Genomic DNA, 19448 nt, shown 5'->3' with positions numbered 1-19448 from the left:
GGCAAACCCTCACAGAGCCACAGTGTAAACACTGACGCTGGTCCCCATCCTGAAGTGGATTTTGGTATACAGACCCTCATGGATCTCCCTGCAGTTCCCACTCCCTGCCCGGACACAGGCTGGATAGGGAAACCCTGGCTCAAGGTCATGACTTTAGAAATTCTTAAATTATTTTAGGTTTAATATTTTTACATGATAACCCTCATGGGTGCTCTCTGACAGTGCCTGAATCCATCACCTGCACTGGGACATTATCACCTCCATCCCAGCAAGAAGCAGGTTTGGAAGAGGATGCACTGGAAAAACAGCTCTTCCTTCCTTGCAAAGGCCACTGGTTTGAGGCACAGATCCATTTATTTCTAGGAGAGCTGGCAGGCACATCCCAGCTGGCATTTCCTTGTGCGTTGGCCAAGCCCTGGCCGGCAGCAGCATCCCTGCCCCGCATGCAAAGGAGGGCTCTAAAAAGCAGCACTCAAGCAGGGATCATGCAATTCTGAATGTGACGACCTCCTTTTTCTCTTCTTTAAATTGTTTACACCAAGGTTCTCTGGCACCTCTATCAATGTGCCCTTGTACTTGTGGATAAGGAGGCAGCAATCACATGCAGCATTTTAAGGAGGGTGTTTTTTCCCCTCGGTGGCTGTGTTTGGGGTGAGCGTGGGTGTCAGTGCCAGCCGTGCAGTGGGTCCCCCCTCCCTCATGCTGGTTTGGGTACCAGAGCACAAAGGCAATGCACTGGCGTGAACTCAGGCACGCAATGGGGCGTTGCTCTAGGCCAGCAAACACTGCTGTCCTCGCAGGGAAAATCGCAGAATTCTGGAATAGTTTGACTTGGAAAGGACATTAAAGATCATCCAGTTCCAGCCCCCATGCCATGGGCGGGGACAAAATCCCCAGCTCCTCTCCCAGAAGTGCTGAGCATTGCTCTGCCAGGCTCTTCAAACCCAGCCAAGCAAAATGGGGGGAAAACTGAGCTTAGAGATCTTTTTAAGCTGGTAAAATTGTAAATAGATGGAAATTTCAACTTCTTGCTAAATATGTATGATTTGAGCTGTAAATATTATTTTGAATCACTAATTATGGTATTGGGTTTGGCACGTCTGCAACACAATTAAATTACAGCTGCCACTTTGAATCAGCTGGCTCTGAAACTCTTAATATTGAATTCATGGCTTTTAACACTCATTTCCCTTCATTTGAAAGCCCATCATCTATAAAATTAAATTAAATGTATTTATTTTATAAATAAAATAATCAAATATAATAAAATTTATTTACATCCAAAGGTATAGCATCCAGTCCTGAGTCCTAGCAGTGCTCAGGACAGGGATCCTTTCCTTTTGCAAGGGGGGAAATCCCATAAAATCCTCACGAAGCCCCTGGGTTTCACTACTGCAGAGACAGGGCATGCTTTGCGGCCAGGATTAGTGTAACTGTAGTTGAGGGATTATTCAGCTTCTTCACTAGAACACAGGTCTTAAAATCCAGCAAGAAATCATCACCATCCTCCTTCCTGACTACTCTGCACAGGCTTGGCAAGGCAATGCTCTGTGACCAGTGTTTGCTCTTTTCTAGCTCCTACTAACTATAATTTATACATTATAATCATTTAACATAACATTTTTCAAGCCACTATGATCCAATATAATACATATTCTATAATAAAATATCATAAAATAAATTAGAGATAGATATAGATATAGATATAGATATATGTAGATAGATAGATATAGGTGTGATATAGATATAGTTAGAGATAGATAGACAGATATAGGTATAGCTATAGACACAGATTATATAATCAAACATGCTTGGCATGGGTTGCTGTCTTTCTAGACAGGTTGCATGGAGAAGCTGGACCTGACAGCACAACAGATATGAGGATTGTCACACCCAGAAGTCATTTCTTTGAAAAGACTTCAAATGTAACCAAAATTCACTATGCCTTTATCTGCCTGGCAGAAGAACGCTGAGGAGCACTCAGATATTGAGTTTGGGAAAATGTTGGCAAAAATAACCATCCCCATCCTTCGAGGAGGGGGATAATAAGGCTGGAGAGAGTGGGGAGGGATGAGCAATTGCATCTGCACGCTTAAGTACTTCTTAAAATGAAGAATGAGCCTGTCTGCAGTGGCTTTTCTCTTTTGCCGTGCCAGGTTTGCTGCCCCAGCTGGAGCAGCATTTTTCCTCCCCATCCCATGCCCATTCCTGGGATGGGAGACACTTCTGGATGGGGATGTGAAGAGCTGTTGTGCCAGATCCTGCCTCTACAGCTACGCTGCTCTCAGGGGAGGCAGGATCCTGCACAGCAGCTGCATGAATCATTCCCAAGATAGACAACAAGGATCTCTGGATCTCAGGAGCAGGGTTTAAAGACATCAAGGAAAATATCACATCCTTTTATTTCACACATTTATACTGAGGGGGCCGATGTTTTCTTTGCAAGCTCAGGCAAGTGTGTACTTGACATTGCAGGGAATTACTCATCCCCTCTACTCTTGGCTTCTAATTAGCAACTAAAGGGGAATATAGTAATTAAATATGCCCAAGGTAACGATACTTGGAAGCTTTGGGTCACGTTTCAGCCAGGGGAGGCGGCGAGTAGTTGGAGCAGGTGAGTTTGAAGTCTGTGGGAACCTGAAAGACACAAAAGGGAAGGAAAGATGTAAGGAAAAGAAAAACAAAACCAAAGAAAAAAAAGAAAATCCAAACTGTACACTGGGAAAGCATTAGATTGGTGAGCTAAAATGATGCCTAGAGTTAAGGTGATGCTTAAAGCCTGTCATGCAGTTGCCAACAGTGTTGGGCAAAGTGAGGGACACCTGTCAAACCCCTTTCCCAGAAGAGCATGCAGGGATGCTGGGCAGCCCCTGACCCACTGGTTTTCTGCTCTCACAGGTGGGGGACAAGGTAAATTCAAGCATTTATATTTCCCAGCCAAGGCTTGGTTGGTCCTCATCCCCTTCCTTCCCTTGGGGGCTGCAATTCAACCCTCGTTAGACCTCGAAGTAATTCCCATTAACATTTATGAGAATTTCATGATCAAAAGAAGAAGCAGCCCTTTCATCTTCCAGACATGCCCCAACACACATCACCTGGTCCCAAAAGCCTGTCCTGCCAGGCAGGAGCTCCCACCTTGTGCTGGGGTCTCTCAGTATGCACACCCCAAAACTGGCGGGAACTTTGGAAGGTCAGTTCACCCTCCTGGACGCAGTTCATGGCACCAATTCAGCATTTCTTCCTTTCCTTCTCCCTAAAAATCAGTAATTAGCAAATCCACACTCTCTCCACACCGCTTTTTCAAGGAGAAGGTAATACTGATAGCTCCATTGCAGATAAGAAATAAGGAGTAAGGGCCAAGCCCTTGCCTGGAGCCATAGGATGAGCCGGCAGCTGAGCCCGACTCATAATCCCGGCCTTGGGAGTCCCAGCCCTAGCGCAGCCGGCTGGGTCACAAGGCGGCTCCCAAAGAGCCCACATCAAAGAGTGCTGCCGGCTTGTGAAAGCGTCCCAGGATTGCACGCCGTGCAATTCCTGCTTAATGGGAATCTGCCCGTCCCCTTCCCACTGCCAGCGGGCCCTCGCTGAAGGTGCCTTCCTATGGTTACAGACATGATGTGGGCCAGCAAGTCCCCAAGAAGGGCATTTCCCCAGGAAAATGGGACATGCCATGTCTTTGTTGATGGCTGATATTGGAGAAGCACTCGCTGGGATGTGTTTTCTTAAAGATGCAATCTAGGTGCAGGCAGGGAAGGAGGTATCTTCCCAGGAAGATGCAAGGAGGGAGAACAGACAACGAGCTTAGCTAATGTCTGCCACTGAGAGCAGAACAAGCCTTTGCTCCCAATTTTCTGGGAAAAAGAAAGAAGTCTCCACAGCCTGAGGTCACCCCACTGATCCGGTTTCACTCCCAAATGTTTCCAAGGCTTTGCCTATGCACATGGGGAGTGGTTGAGAATGGCTTCCCAGAGCAGACAAGGGGTGATTCACCTTCTTCCTCCTCTGCCAAAGGCCTGGCAAGCACCAGCAAAATAAAACTACGTCAGCACCTATTTCCCGTGTTTCAAACACTTGTTTATCATCAGCAAACAATAACCTGAGATTCTGATCAAAGCTGAGCCTGCTTTCTAAGCAGCAATCACTCCTAGGGCTTCCTGCTGGCTTTCAGCACTTGCATGTGCTGGACATTTGCTGAGTGCTAAAATATTTTTTTATTTTCTCCATTTGGGTTTAAAAGACTGGTCCCAGGTGGGCTGTGGTTCCCTGTACCTCTGGCAGCTGAGCCCTGGCCATCCATGGCTCTCCCGCCCAGAGACCAACACAAAGAGGCATCTGGAGCAGGCAGAGCTGAGCTGCCCTTGCTGCTGCTGGGTACCCTGCATCAGCATCCTGCCTGGCAAGGAGAAGGCAATGGTGAGGGACAGGGCACCCCCAGAGACTGTCCCCCAGGGTCTCAGTGCTGTGCCCACACGGGGTTCATAGCTCCCTGCATCCCTGCCCAGGGTCTGTACCCACCGAGCCATGGTGCTTTGCCAGCAGAGCCCCCCGGCTGCCTGGGATCTTGTGTCTGGGTGAAGGAAGGGTCACTGAACCCATCACTGCTCCAGAGGGGTTGATGAGCCCAGGGATACACGTGCCATGAGGGGGGACTTGTAGTAGTCTGCAGGGTCCCCAGAAGGCGATGTGCTGGGTGGCTGCACCATGGGCAGCTGGGGGATGATGCTGGTCCATTATGCACCTCGGTGTGCCCACAGGTGACTGGAGCCACGTGTCCTGCAGCAGAGAGCCAGGGCAGACCCGTGCCAGCTCACCTCCATGGGAGCTGGCTGCTGTGCCTCACTCCTCGCCTGCCTGGCACCAGCCTTGAGTCACTGCCAGTCACTGGCACCAGCCCTGACACCGTCCCGTGGCTTTCAGCAATCAGCTGGAGACACCTGAGGTGTCACAGGAACAGGTGCCTCTGCCACACTGTCCTGAAAGCTGTCAGCTTCCTTCTCTCCTTTCTAGGGATCCCTGTCCCTGGCATGCCAATGGTGATGCTCAGCCATCACCACCCTCCCAGTGAACATCATCTCTGCCTGGAGCACTGGAACATCACTCTGACTCACCCGTGTTAATCCACCTGGCAATCTCGGAGTAATTGCCTGGGGACAGAGCCAGGAATCCCACGCAGGGGACATGAGAGCCAAGGGGTACAGCTCTGGGACAGCAAGGGCTGGTGAATAAATTCTCTGCAGGGATCCTGCCTGTTTTGCTTGGCTCTGGGAGCAGCACCAGGCCCATTTAAATGATGGAGAACCCCCAGGCAAACGGAGGGCATGGTCCAGAAAGCAAACTGAGGCTGGCAAGACCTTGTCATGGGGGGCATTTAAACAGCAGGAAGGTGTCCCCAGCTCATCATTGTCACCCCAATCACAGGATGCTTCTGGAGGTGGTCTGATTGGTATGTGTCTGCCTGAAAACCCACTATTCCAGTCCAATCCCAAATTAATTATAGAATGTGTCCCAAATCAATTACAGAATAGACCAGGAGCAATGTAAGATCTACCAGAGTCCTGACTCTCAGTCCTACATCACCTGGAAGATGATTTTTTTCCTTTGTGCAGAAAGAGAGGAAAGAAACGAAAAAGGGCTGGGGTCTGACTGAGAACAGATGCTGGAGAGCTTTTCCTGCACCCTGTCCTTTCATGGCAGAGATTGTTCTCTTCCCTTTGTGTGGGCTCCATCTTCCTCCCCCTAGGCTAGAGGAGAGGGACCATTTTGGAGCAGCCACATGTCCCTGTATCCCTGGGCCACCATCAGCTGGGGATACAGCCAATTTTTCCTGGGTGGCCAAGGGTGCCAGGCAGTGGGGGAAGACACAACAGATGCAACAGTGATATTGCTGTTCACCATTAATCCATCATGACACCACAGGAAGCATTTCCTTCAGCATATTACTGCACCACAGGAGTGCTTGGCTGATTATTTCAGTCAAGGAGCAGCGCAAATGCAAGATCCCAAGGAGATGTTGCCCCTCTGTCATGACACCAACACAGTACAGGGGGCTGTAGCCAGGGTGGCAGGTGACCATTTGCATGTGTGCTTCCCATGTTTGTGTTTCCCTGCCCCCACAGGAGCAATAACACTCTTGGCACACGCCTGCTCCCTGGCACCGTCCCCTGCCATCACGCCCCAGTGCATCAGCAGCAGTGTGACATTCACACGACCTCAGGGCTGGCATGTCAGGGCACTGACAAGTTGCTCCAGAGTAGAGGAGTTGAGGCAGGGGCCCATTGGCTCTGCCTTTCTTAGGTTTTTCCATACTGATTTCTCACACTGGCCTGGAGAGGCTGGAGGAGATGCTGAGTTGGGGTGCTGGCAATGCTCCCCATCAGGTCACCCAACAAGCTCCCAACAAGCCCAGACAGCTGAGTGGTAAAAATACTCCCCAGGCCGCTGTTTCAGCTGGATTAGCATCGACAAACTGCCTCAGCCAGGTACCTCAGGCAAAAGCCCAGCTGGGATAAAACCCCAAGGCAAAGGAGTCACAGAGCAAGGGGCAGATGGGATGGGGTATTGCTGAGACAAAGGAGCACACAGAATGATGAGGAAGGATGCTCCACAGCTGACAATGCCTCCTGCACATGAAGCAGACAGCAAAAATCTCAGCAAGCATCATTTTTTTTTTTTTGCCTTCCACCCCAAACCCTCACTGCGCTTTCGAGTGGGTGGGTAAAACCCGCTGGAGGAGTTGACCAGGGTGATGGCAGCTCGCCTGCCACCCTCCTCCCCTGCACACCCAGTTAATGACACACGGAAATTAATTCAGAACAGTGGGATGGAGCACCCCAGCTGGGAAGGAGACAGAGCCCGAGGTGCCATGCACGGCGCCAAGGGAACGTGGGTGCCACTGTCCTGGGGCACTGGGAGGGCATGGCAGGCTCTGGCCAGGCCAGTCCAGCTTGTTGCTGCTCCTGCTTGCAGGGAGGGTGTAGGAACCAGAGGACAGGGTCTCAAACAGGGACTGAATCCCTGCCACCTCATGACGCCAGCTCCCCATCACCCCACTGTGCCAGCTCTGAGAGGAGGGGACTGAGATTTCCTAGCAGTAATGGCACTTCCTGGAATAATGTATCCCCCAAGTCAGATTGGCAGATTGATTTTGGCATCAATCAATCAATCAATCAATCAATCAAGGGCTGGACTGTGGGGGCTCCCTGGGCGCACCCCCTCAGCCCCCAGCAGTGTCGAGTGCAGCAACACCCCTGAGACAGGTGTCATCTGTGTGATGAGATCTGGCCGTTCTCTGCACCCCTTCAACATCTCAGCAGAGAGGGGTGGTCCCCCCGACAGCCCTCCCTGCTGCCCGGGAGCCGCGGGTCGGGCTGCGCCGCCCGGCAGTGAATCAGCAGCCCCGGGGCAGCGGCCGGGCCGAGCCGTGCGCAGGCTGCAGGGGCGGAGGTTTTGCACTCGCTCTCGGCTGGCCAAGGATAAATAGGAGGCGGCTGCGAGCGCTGCCAAAGCTTCTTCCCAACGCGTCCGACAGCAGGCACCCAGCCCAGCCAGACATGGACTCTCAGGATTGCCCTTGTGCCACAGGTAAGGCAGCGTTTCCTTCCACGCCGGGGGGCAGCCCCAGCATCCCAGCGGGATCCCCGACACTCCCGCCAGCCGGTCTCCTCCGCCATTCCCGATAGTCTCTCTCTTACGGGCTGAGCCAGCAGCTGAAGTCCTCTCCCAGCACTGCTGTGTCACACTGGGAGCATCTCACTGGAAAGCGGCTGGGAATGCCGTGACCTCTCCTCTGAGCGAGGATGAAGCATCAGTGGATGCTCGGAGGGCAGGCAGTGCTGTTTCCCGCGGATCTCTGGGTTGTTGGCATCCCCTCCCACCACCTCTTCTCAACCTCTTTTTCTCCTTTTCTCCATGTTTTAGGTGGCACCTGCACCTGCGGGGACAACTGTAAATGCAAAAACTGCAAATGCACATCGTGCAAAAAAGGTAAGAGGGATCCCTGAGCCCCCGGGGCGGGGGGAGCAGAAAAACTCGGGGTGTTTTCAGTACACATCTGTGTATGCACTGAATCAAATCAGTCTTAGCATTGCCAGTGGCGAGTTTATTCCTCACATAAGGTTTTTTGCCCCCCAGAGGAGTACAGTGTGAATCCCACCCCCTCTCCAGGAAATACCAGTCACTCAGTACCACCTAAGCCTGAGCATTCCCCTCGATAGCACCTCAGGCTCAGCACAAGGGGATGCTGGGGAGGAAACCGGCACTGGGATTTCTTCTGGGTGCTCCTGATGCTGCCACCCACAGCAGAGCCGTGTGCCATGAGGGTTTCAAAGACAGGGACTGAGGGAATCCTGTGAACCCCTGGGAGTACCACACTCTCCCCCTGCCTCTCCAGTGGCAGCCCTGGCTGCACAAACACCCTGGAAGACACCGCCAAGAACGGGGATGCTGCTAAAAGAGAACAACATGAATACATGGGAGGTCTCCAAAACAGTGAGACTCCCACGAGCCCCAGCCTGACTTCCTGAGAATGTCCTTGATTTTTTTATTTTGTCTCTCCCACAGGCTGCTGCTCCTGCTGCCCAGCTGGATGTGCCAAGTGTGCGCAGGGCTGCGTCTGCAAGGGGCCCCCCTCCGCCAAGTGCAGCTGCTGCAAATAGGGGACCCCTGGCTGCACATCTGGGGGTGATGCACATCGGGGGGGGCCAAAGAAGAATAACCTTATTGTGTATGTTGGTTGTCTTTTTTTTATATGTGTGTTCAGATTTCTTTAGTGTTTGTCACTTTGACATGTATTAAGCTACCTAAATAAAGGGATATGTATATAAAGGTCCATGAAGAACTTGGCACTTCTGTTGGGTGCGGCAGTTTCCCTGGGGAGCGGGAGGACAGTGCGTGTGGGAGGTCATGGCAAAGAGCCTGTGTCTTATTTCTGCTCCTGTCTTCTAGTCTTGGCTCTGCTCTCCCTACCAGTAGTTCTGATTCTTGTTTTAACACTTTCCCTACACAATAAGGGAATTTTCCCACCCCCCACCACCCTCTTGTTACCCAGGGGCAAATCCCATGCTGTCTCCTCCAACCAGAGATCCTCGCGGCTAATGAGCAGCTCGTTATTACAAGGTTTCACTCTAATAACACCCCAGCCCTGCCCATTTCCAGGGGGAATGTTTCCATGGCAGGTGGGGTGGCAGAGAAACAGGTTTAGTTTTCCTCCTGGCAGTTTAGTTGAACTGGCTGGTAGAACCACATTGCTTATCCCCCCGCCACTGTGCCAGTCTGGCTGGGTGCCCCTGGGGAGCCTCAGGTGACCTGGTTCTCCACCGTGGGGTGCAGTGCACACAATGGGGTGTGATCCCCACAATAGGGTGCACTGCCTGCAACAGGGTTCAGTGCCTGTGATGGGACGTGATGCCCAAACCAGAGTGTGATGCCCACTGTGGTTTGCAATGCCCATACCAGGATTCCAGTGAGAGGATGTGATGGGGTGCAATGCCTGTGATGAGGTGGAATGCCCACAATGGGATGGGATGCCTATGCCAGGGTGCAAAGCCAACAATGGGATGTGATGCCCACGATGCCCATGTCAGGGTGTGATGCTCACTCTGCCCAAGCACAGCCATGCTGCTGCCAGAATGCTGCACCCCAAGTGCCCCATGCCACCCTGCTGCTTCCCAGGAACATGACAGGCTCTGCCTGTCCCCACATTCCTCGAATGCAGCCATTCATGGTCATTTTCTAGGTTAAAAAGCTTTCCTGACCCAGTCACCACTGCCAGGACTCAGCCAGGGATTTGGCACAGCCTACAGCACTGCACCCCTGCCCACGGGCTGCTCAGGGTGCCAATCCCTAGGGGATACCCCTTTGCTCCAGGAGGGCTCCTCCCTCAGGGTATTCCCTGAGATGTCACCATCACCCCACACTTCTGGCAGGTGCAAAGGCCACCCCTATGTCACCTGAATTTAGGCAGGGCAGGATGTGGCAGGCGTGGAGCAATCACACTAAACTCCACACTGCAAAGAGCAGGGTTATCTTTATTCCTTCCAACCCAGAGAGATGTAAGTGCCAACCATACAAAAACATCACTGGTGAGCTCACAACAAGAGTGGATGAGAGGCTGCTAATGGGATTTTTCACCAAACATCTGGTTTAACCAGTAAAGCTCACAGAATCAGTCTGGCTTTCTGGCCCCTGTGGGTTTGCAGTGGTCCTGCCCCATGGCTCTGTGCTGTGCCCACCCCTGTGCCCCATGGCAGCATGATGGAGAGCAGCTGTCAGATGCTGTCCCCTGCCTTCAGGGGAAGTGCTGGGCGGAGAGGCAGGGCTGGGCAGACAGAGGTTCCAGCATCCCACCTCTGAGCCCTGAGACCCTGGGCTGCTGGGCAGCTGCAGCTCTGCTGCTCACTTTATGACTGTTATAAAATCAGAGTTGGACATGGCACTCCTCTTACCTGGGAACAGACTTGGGTTTAACTGCTCCATGCCCTGGGAAGTAGGAATACCAGCCATAATACAGGAGACCCCTTTGAGCTCTCCTATCGCCGCTGATGTCTGTCTGACATGGCCTTTCAGCAAGCCCGTGGCTTGGAGGATACTCATTCATTCATCCCTGTTCTGCTTGCAGGATGACCTCACTATGTAGTGGAAATGCTCACATTGGGAAATCAGGCATTTTCCAGGCTCTTTTCCCATCACAGCTTCACATACAGTTCTGTGGGGATGCTGTGCTGCCTTTTCCCGCTCACAGTGACGTCGGCCCAGGACAACGTGTCCCGGGATTCAGTACAGCCCCTCCATGTGTGATATGCAGGATTCCTAGCAATCTGGGAATTCCCCTGCTTTCCCCGCAGCTTTGGCCCTGCACAGTCATCCCTCACCTTTGGAATGGCCCCGTGCAGGGGCGCACGATCCCATTTTGGCAGGTCAGGGCTCTCTTTTCCTCAACCACGGGCGCAGCAGAACCCGCCCTGCTGGAGGGGGGGCCCGCGGGGCAGCACATTCCCGAAGCACAGCGCCGGGGCTGTCCGGGAGGGAGGGAAGTTAATTCTCAACCCGTGTTTATGTGCAGTGACACCACACGTGCTCGGTTATTTCTCCTCTCCTCCTTCCCGCTCGGCCAGTGGCGTGTGCAATGCCTGCTGGCTTCGCCTCACTGCTGCTGGCAAACACTGCCAGGAAAAAAACAGCTCCGTGCTTTTGCAAACAAGCACGAGCCGTTCCCTGGCACAACCACCCGGGTCACTGAACCTCTCCTGGTCCTAGAGCCCGCTGGCCCAGGCTCCACGGGGATGGAGCCATCTACAGCACCAGCTCTGAACCCAGGCTTGCCCCATCTGCGACGCCACCAAGAGCAGGGGTGCAGGCATGGGGACAGCCTGGCCCCGGCCCAGCCACTGCTTGCCACGCTGGATATTGAACTGGCCACGGGCACGTCGAGATGGTGAAAGCCTGCTGGCACATAAACCCTGTGACAAGGTGGAAAACTCAGAGGGATGAGAAAGTGATTTCCAGCAGCTGCCAGCTGGCAATGCCAAGCTACCACACTGCATCCCCATGCTCACTCGAGGGAAGCGCATGAAACTCTGTCAGGGGAGGTTTAGATTGGGTATTACGAAAATATTCTTTACCCAGAAGATAGTCGGGCCCTAGAACAGAGTCCCCAAGGAAGCGGTCACTGCACCAAACCAGGCTTAGGAAGTTTTTGGACAGCACACTCAGCGACATGGCACACTTTTTGGAGTTGTCCTGTTCAGGATCAGGAGCTGCATGTGATGATCCCGGCGGGTTTCTTCCAACTCAGGGTGTTCTATGATTCACCCCTGCTGGGAGGGGAACCCCAGCCCCATGGGGGCAGCCCAGGGCCATCCCACTCTGCGGTGGGGTGCTGAAACAGTCTCATCCTCAGGGACAGCCCCGTGCACCCCACAGCCAGCCCTGAGGTGGGGGCACCGCTGCACCAAAGCTCTGGACCCGGGGGGCAGCGCCACGGTGCTGTCCCAAGTGCGCAGGACGCGCTGGCAGCGCCGTGCCAGGGCTTTACCCCCGCACCCCGCGCATTCAGCGTCTCGGTGCCCCGGAGCGCGGCACCCTGCCGGGGACGGGCGTGCAGGTGGGACACCCCGGCTGGGAGCGGGCGTGGGGGGCAGCTCTGTGACCCGGGTAAGCACGGCACGGCACGGCACGGGCCCGGGGTGGGCACGGCTCCGCGGTGAGCACCGCCCCCCGTGAGCACGGCCCCGGGGTATGGCACGGCCCCGGGGTAGGGCACGGCCCCCGGTGAGCACAGCACGGCCCCGGGGTGCGCACTGCCCGAGAGTGAACACGGCACGGCACGGCACGGCACCGCCCCCGGTGAGCACGGCCCGAGGGCGAGCATAGCCCCGGGGTGAGCACGGCCCCGGGGTGAGCACGGCACGGCACGGCTCGGCCCCGCCCCCGGTGAGCACTGCCCCGGGGTGAGCACGGCACGGCTCGGCACCGCCCCCGGTGAGCACGGCCCCGGTGCCGGCGGCCCCCTGCACCGTGCGCAGCGCCAGCACCGCCCCGCGTCCTGCCCCATAAATAGCGGGCGGCCGGCGCTGCTCTGCACCGCTGCCAGCCCCGCCGGACCGAGCCGGACGAAGCCGAGCTTGACTGAGCTAAACCGAGCCGAGCCGAGCCATGGACCCCCAGGACTGCACGTGTGCCGCCGGTAAGTGCCCCATGCTGTCCCGGCTGCCTCCCGCCGGACTCCCGGCTGCCCGACTCCCGGCTGATCCCGCTCTCCTTGCCTCGCTCTCCAGGTGACTCCTGCTCCTGCGCCGGGTCCTGCAAGTGCAAGAACTGCCGCTGCCGGAGCTGCCGCAAGAGTGAGTGGGGGGCTCAGGGAGGGGGGACCCGGCCTTGTTTTTGGAGGGAGCTGCCACTGCCCTGTGGGACATCCATGGGCACCTCTCTGCTCCACTGGGAAACTTCTTGTACTGTGGGACTCCCTGGGCACCTGCTGCTCCATAGGGGAACCCTCCTTGCCCTGTGGGACTCCACGGACACCTTCCTGTTCCACAAGGAAGCTCTTTCTTGCTCTGTCGGACCCAATGGGCGCCTCCCAACTCTTACGCTGTAGACGACCCTTCTTGCCATGTCAGACCCCGTATGGAGACCCCATCACTCCCTCTCTTGCCCTGTAGGACCCTCATGGGATCCTTCCCTCTTCCCCTGGCCCATTGCAAAGTACACACACCCTCCCCTCTGGGGGGGCTGCCCCCGCCCTGTAGGACTCTCATGGAGAACTCCAACCCATTGTGATCATCAGCCCTGCTCCTGCAGAAGTGGTGTTTCCCACTCTCCCATCGGGTCCCCCTGCCTCACAGAACCCCAGTCCCTTCCACCTACCTCCTAACTCTTGTGTCCCTCCCAGGTTGCTGCTCCTGCTGTCCTGCGAGCTGCAGCAACTGCGCCAAGGGCTGCGTGTGCAAGGAGCCGACCAGCAGCAAGTGCAGCTGCTGCCACTGAGCCTCTGCCTCTGCCTGTAAATAGTCGGCACGCTTCGGGGATGGGGGGTGGGGGGCACAGAAAAGCCTATTTTTTTGTTTTTGTTTTTCTTGTTTTGTATTTTCTGTACCAGTGGTGAAACTGGATGGAAATAAAGGAGTTTATCTGGAGGTACGAGTGCTGCTGTGGGGATGGGTTGAAGGCAGAGCATTTTCACCACTTGGGACACTTGTATGGGAATTGTCAAATTGGTGCTGCGGGATGGGAGAGGGCTGCTCAGAAACATCCCCATGTCCTCCCCTAAGATGGCTCTGCACCTTCCTTGAGGGAGAGAAGGAGCTTCACAGGGCACTGGATGGACCTCATCCTACATGTGGGGTTGGTGTGGGCATCTTTAAGGTGCTGGTCTCCCAGGGAGGACAGGTCACACACCCAGAGGTGTGGGCAAACAATGGAAGGAGGGGCTCTAGTCCCCTCCAGCCTTTCTTTGCTTCATGGCAGGTGCCCCTGCACCACGTTAGGGGCTTCCTTGGGGTGAAAGATCTTGTGGGAGCAAGTGTGGTGGGTGGGAGGGTGATGTGTGCTGGCAAGATGCCTGGCCTGAGCTGCTGCTGGAGAGCACTTGGACACATTCTAGTGAGGACAAACCTCCCTTCTTCAAGAGCTCATGCTTTGCAAACCCCAATCCATTGCAGAGCAGATCCATCCCCAAAGGGACACTTTCCCTTCAGCCTCCCCATGCCAAATACCTGCAGCTGCAGTGCCTGGCTCCTGCTGTGGGCAAAACCTCCAAGCACTTTTTTCCAGCTCATTTTTGGGAAGCATCTTGCTTGAAGCTGCAATGACCATGAATGCAGTGCTTGGCTGCCTGGATTTGGGGTGGCTGCTGGGATGGGGGAGGGGGGGCAGGGGGAAGGTGCATGGGATGTGTTTTGCTTCCGAAAGTCTCTGCCAAATGGAAGAGTCACTTTTTAGGCACCTGCCTGCCCATACATGTCTCCTGGGTGTGCCCCACCACAGATGTAAGTTCCCAGCCATGCTGCCCTCACCTGCTTTGTGCCTTTTTGGGCAATGGGACAGCTGCGCCTGGCAGGAAAATCTGCAGCCCTTGGTTGCAAGGCACCAGAGACAAGATACATAAAAACCAGCAAAATTGGTCTCTTGGGTACCCATGTACCAGTGTAGTCCTTTCTGCTAGGCTGGGTGGCACAAGGTGGGGTATCTGCACAGTGGGAGCATGGCAATACTTGTTCCCAGGGATGTTTCAGACATCCAGGATGATCCAGGCTTTTTCTAAAGTCTGCCCAGCTTCAGCACATGACTCTGCAGGGAGAGCCCAGACTGCTCAGCACCCAACTTTGCCAGTGAGAAAAGCAACACCTAGCTCAGCACACATTTGCCTTTTAAATGTGCTGCCTTATTGCATCAGTGTGTCTTTGCCTAAGCAGCCTCCCAGCACTGCTTGTTGCAACAGAGGTGTAGTGCTGGAAACGGGTTTTAAGGGTCTGCCCTGCCCTAAATACATTTTAAAAACAATCCCATGAGAAGAGGCTTTGCTGGAAAAGAAGACTGGCATGGCTCTGCTGCTGGAGCCATATGAAACAGGGCTGCGACCCCGGCCACTGCAGCGGAGGGGCTGCAGACAGCCCCCGGGGCCAGGGCCCGCATCCTGCACCAAAACAAAGCCGGGCGCGGATGGGGCTTCCCCTCGCAGGAAGCGCCCCGGGCATCAACCGCTCCCCGTTCCCAGCAGCCTGCCAGGGTGGGACTGGGCACACACTTCTGCATCCTGCCGCTGCCAGCCTGCCCTGCCTGCTCCTGGTTCTGCCTGCACACCCGTCTGGCAGAGACCCTCAGCCTCGGTGCCCTTTCCAGCCTCCCGGGGGGGATTTGGGGCAAGGAAAGCCACAGGACCAGCGGAATGAGCTGGTCAGGGATTGTCCAGTGCCTGTCCTTGCCTGTAGCTGGTCTCAGTGAAGTGGGTGGGGGTTTTCTGGTCTCCTCAAGAGTATTTTCTATTAAAAAAAAAAAAAAAAGTACTTATTTGATGAAGCAGGAAGTGCTCTCAGCCTGTGGACAGCTCTGTATAGTGGGAGGGTGAGGGGAGCCTTTGCTTTATCCAAGAAGACACTGATGTGCTTTATCCAGCCTCGCCAAGGAAAGTCCAACTCAGTTTGCCGAGGTGGTTTGAGGTGACCATGATCCCCCCATGGCACCCAGGGAAGCCTGGGCAGGGGGGTCCTGGGTGCACTCCGGGACGAGCAGCTGCCCATGGGACTGCATTCAGTTCCGCTTTTCCTGGCTGTGTGTGAATCCCGGGGGGATGATGGATGCCCGTGACCCCGCGTGGCTGACATACACCATGTGCAGGAGGGACACGTGCAGGAAGGATGTGGCTCTGTGCAGAGCAGCCATGCACTGAGTGCAGAGGAGACCAGCACCCTGGCACGCGTGACAGGAGCCGCTGTGCAGAGGGGACATCGTCCTGCGCCGAGGGGACAGGCGCTGTGTGCAGAGGGGACATCGTCCTGCGCCGAGGGGACAGGCGCTGTGTGCAGAGGGGACAGCGCAGAGAGCAAACACACCTGGTGCAGAGGTGACAGGCGCGTGTGCACAGGGGAGATAACACCCTGCCCTTAGGGGAGGTGCGCCGGGGCAGAGGGAAAATGTTCCCAGTGCGAGGGGGAAAATACAGTCATAGAATTGTTAGAAAGGTTGGAAAACCCCTCTAAGGTCATCGAGTTCAGCTGCTGCCCCAGCACTGCCAAGCCCACCCCTAAACCAAACGTGTACAGGTTTTTAAATCGCTCCAGGGGTGGTGACTCCCCTACTTTCCTGGGCAGCCTGTTCCAGTGCTTGACAACTTTCAGCGATGCATTTTGACTAATATCCTGTCTAAAACCCCTGGCACAGAGACGAGATGCTGTGCTCGTGGGATGGGCACCCAGTGTGGAGGGTACAGGCGTCTGATGTAGAGGGGACAGCACCCTGCGCATCCTGGGCAAGGAACAGGGGCTCTGTGCGCCCAGTGGAGAGGGACGGGCAGCCACAGAGGGGACAGCACACCTTGTCCCCTCTGCAGAGGACCCGGGTCCCGTCCCAGGAGCGGCTCTCCCGGGCTCTCCGCTCCCGGTGCCGCCGAGCCCTTCCACAGGGATCTGCTGCCACCTGCCTGCCCGCAGCTCCGCCGCCCGCCCGGCCCCGGCTCCCGCTGTCCCCGCCTCCCTCGGGCCCTGCCGGGCTCTGCCCTTGCCCGGTCCCGGCCCCTCGGGACCCCTGGTACCCCATGCCGCCCCGGAGGGCACCGGCGCCGCTCTCCGGGCGGACCTGCACTCTCCCCTCTCTGGGAAGATGCCCCGGGAGCCTGGAAGGGCTCAGGGAGGGCTGGGGTGGCACGGCCACCCTACCAGGGCACCCATGCCATCAGGACGCCCATCACACCAGGACGAACGTCCCACCAAGGCATCTTTCCTACCGGGGCATCCATTCCACGGGGGCATCCTGCCGGGGACAAGTGCTCCCCTCAAACTGAAACGACTGGCAGGAATGTACCCTGACCCCCTGCACGCTCTTGGCAATTAGGAGAGGCTACAGCCAGTGCCAGCGCTGCCTCTGGCCTTGGAACTGCTTTTTTGCGTGGGAAAATTTGGAAATAGAGACTGTATTGATGGGAAAATCTGTTCAGCTTTGAAGGTTTGATGGGTGATGTTTCAGAACAGTAGCAAGGTCCAGGCTGTCTCTTACACAAACAGGCTGTGGCCTCGTGGGTCCATGAAATTCCCAGTTCCCAGATTTTGTCCAACAAATCCCGAATCATTGGCAATATCTGTTTTAGGGCCATCGTGTGTGTGCCCAAACGGGACCAACACAGCGAACCCCTATACACCCTCAGGGCACCATTGTGCAGGTGATGGTGTGAGTACCTGCTGGCTGTGAGTTTGTTTGTTGTGTATTTGGCCATAGGAGGCAAAATGGGCATGAATTCGTTATCCTCGTTTTAGCTCCCACGGAATCGGCTCACAGACGGGGTTTGCCAGTAAGAGTCAGTGCTTACTAAGAAAGGAGAGGGGCAATAGGGGAACAACCCCATCCACGTTATTTCTGTCTATATATCTCTTATTTCGCTGATTTTGGCGCGGCGCTCGCAGCGCGAGAAGGAGGAAGGAGGCAGCCTCGAACCCGCGGTCTCCGGAGGCAGCCGCCCCCCATTCGCTCCGCGCCCCCCTCCGAGCGCCTCAATAAAGTTGTTCTCGCGAGGGGGCGGGAACCGGCACGCTGCGGAGCGCGGAGGCTGGGCCAATAGAAGCACGGGAAGCCGGGACGCGCTGCAGCTCGGCCAATGGGGGCGCGGGAAAGCGCGAGCGGGCAGCCAATGGGGGTGCGCGGCGCGGGCACGGCGGGCGCGGCGGGCGGCGCGGAGCGCAGGTGAGGTGAGGGCGCCGTGCGGGCGGGCCGGGGTTCGGCGTCCCTCCGCCTCTTTCCTCCGCTTCTTCCCCGCCTCCGGTGCTCGCTGCCTGCTTCCCCCCGCATCCGGAGCTCCCGCCAGCTGTCCCCCGCCCATGGCTTCCTCTCTGGCCCGTGCAGGCCGCTGCGGCGGGCGGCTGGCTGGGAGCGCTGCGGGCCTCCTCGTGGGCTGCCCGGAAGCTGCTGCTGTCAATAACCCGCGCTGAGGCGGCGGCGCCGGCTGTGGGTGCGCGGGAGCGGTCTGTTCTTCCCAGCGGGATTTTGTGCCGGTCGGCAGCGCCAAGCCCGGCTGTAGGAGGGGCGTTCAGTGCTTAAGCGAAGTGCGGTGTTGGTGCTTCAGGAAGCAGAAGCTGGTTGTCGGGGAGGGTTTCCGGAGAACGGGTTTGTGTGTGGCTCTGTTTCGAGTTCTGTGCGTGGGGGTTGTTCCTCCCCACCGTGGGTTTGTTGGAGGGTTCCTAGGAATTCATGGAATGTTAAGGGGTTGGAAAGGACTTCAAAGCTTATCTAGTTCCCCCACTGCTACCGTGGGCAGGGATAACTTCTGCTAGACCAGGTTGCTCAAGGCATTATCCAGCCTGACGTGATGAACACTGCCAGGGATGGGACAGTCACAGCCTCCCAGGGCAACGTGTGCCAGAGCCTCACCACCCTCACAGTAAAGAATTCCTTCCTAAATTCCCCTTCTTTCAATGTTTATCTATTATTCCTTGTCACTACAGTGCTGACAGAGTCCCACTCTGGTTTTGCTGTAGGACCTCTTCAGATACTGGAAGACTTTAGGAACAGTGAGTGGAAGGGTTGGAATTAAAGTGCTGGGTGCAAAGAAGGGCTGCTTCTCTTCTGCAATTTGGTCATGTTGTTCTGGGGACAGTAGTTATGGCATGGAGAGCTAAGATGATGAGAAAGGAACACCAGTTCCTGCGTGCTTTAGTGCCATTTCACTTATGTTGTGTCATAAAAAGTTTTCTTACTCTTTGGGAAAACTTACAGATAGAAAAAGCTTAAAATTGCTTGGAAGAATGTATGGGATTCTGTCATCTAAATGCATGAAGTTTCTGTGGTGCAGCTATGACAGGAAATTCAATGAGGGGGGAGGATATGGGTTTTCATGTAAGGAACTCAAAATACTGAACCAAATGCTCTGTCTAATGAAGGTCAGTTTGCCACCCTGTGCAAGTTATTTGCCTGCAGAGTTAGACGCTTAAAATAAAGGTTAAGTGTTTGGAAAAGAGGGAATGTGGTAATATGGCAAAACTGCCAGCTGTCAGTTAAGTCAGAGCAGTGGAGACTTGAGACCATTATGAGGCATTTATGGCAGATAAAAGGAAGTGTTGACAAATGTGTGGTAGTGTGTTTTAGTAGAAATCACTTCAAATGCCTATTCTTCAGGTCCACTTTAAATAATGAACAGGGTAGAGAAATGTTGTGTGCCCTTTCTTACAGAGTAGGTGCAAGTAACCCAATGTTATTGCCTTTAAAACTTTGTAAAAAAACATTTTTGTTCAACATACCTACTGTAAGGG

General features: G+C 55.2%; 2 protein-coding genes across 4 annotated transcripts in view; both read left to right on the top strand.

The window, feature by feature from the left end:
- Positions 1-7418: 7418 nt before the first annotated feature.
- On the top strand, positions 7419-8827 carry LOC121349001 (metallothionein-1). Its single transcript, XM_041459053.1, has 3 exons — positions 7419-7581; positions 7918-7983; positions 8560-8827. Exons 1-3 carry the CDS (start codon positions 7551-7553, stop codon positions 8652-8654), a joined length of 192 nt encoding a protein of 63 aa, XP_041314987.1. The 5' UTR covers positions 7419-7550; the 3' UTR covers positions 8655-8827.
- A 9021-nt stretch (positions 8828-17848) lies between these two features.
- Positions 17849-19448, top strand: part of NUP93 (nucleoporin 93) — a 76130-nt gene continuing 74530 nt past the window's right edge. For 2 of the 3 annotated variants that reach the window (XM_041459032.1, XM_041459036.1), the window contains exon 1: positions 17849-17886. The gene's annotated coding sequence lies outside the window, so the exon portion shown is untranslated. Of the gene's footprint in view, positions 17892-19448 lie in introns of all 3 variants that reach the window. The other variant, XM_041459034.1, reaches the window with a different exon arrangement.

The sequence above is a fragment of the Pyrgilauda ruficollis genome, unplaced genomic scaffold (assembly GCF_017590135.1).
Source record: "Pyrgilauda ruficollis isolate IOZ18807 unplaced genomic scaffold, ASM1759013v1 scaffold13, whole genome shotgun sequence".
NCBI classification, from domain to species: Eukaryota; Metazoa; Chordata; class Aves; order Passeriformes; family Passeridae; genus Pyrgilauda; species Pyrgilauda ruficollis.
Note: the sequence above shows the minus strand (reverse complement) of the source record. Positions and strands in the feature narration are given on the sequence as shown.

What these genes read in the sequence shown, in the direction of transcription:
- LOC121349001 (XM_041459053.1), top strand. Translation starts at nt 7,551, where the DNA reads ATGGACTCTCAGGATTGCCCTTGTGCCACAG. An exon ending in GGATTGCCCTTGTGCCACAG is followed by an intron (nt 7,582 to 7,917) that starts GTAAGGCAGCGT and finishes TCCATGTTTTAG; the next exon opens with GTGGCACCTGCACCTGCGGG. An exon ending in ATGCACATCGTGCAAAAAAG is followed by an intron (nt 7,984 to 8,559) that starts GTAAGAGGGATC and finishes TCTCTCCCACAG; the next exon opens with GCTGCTGCTCCTGCTGCCCA.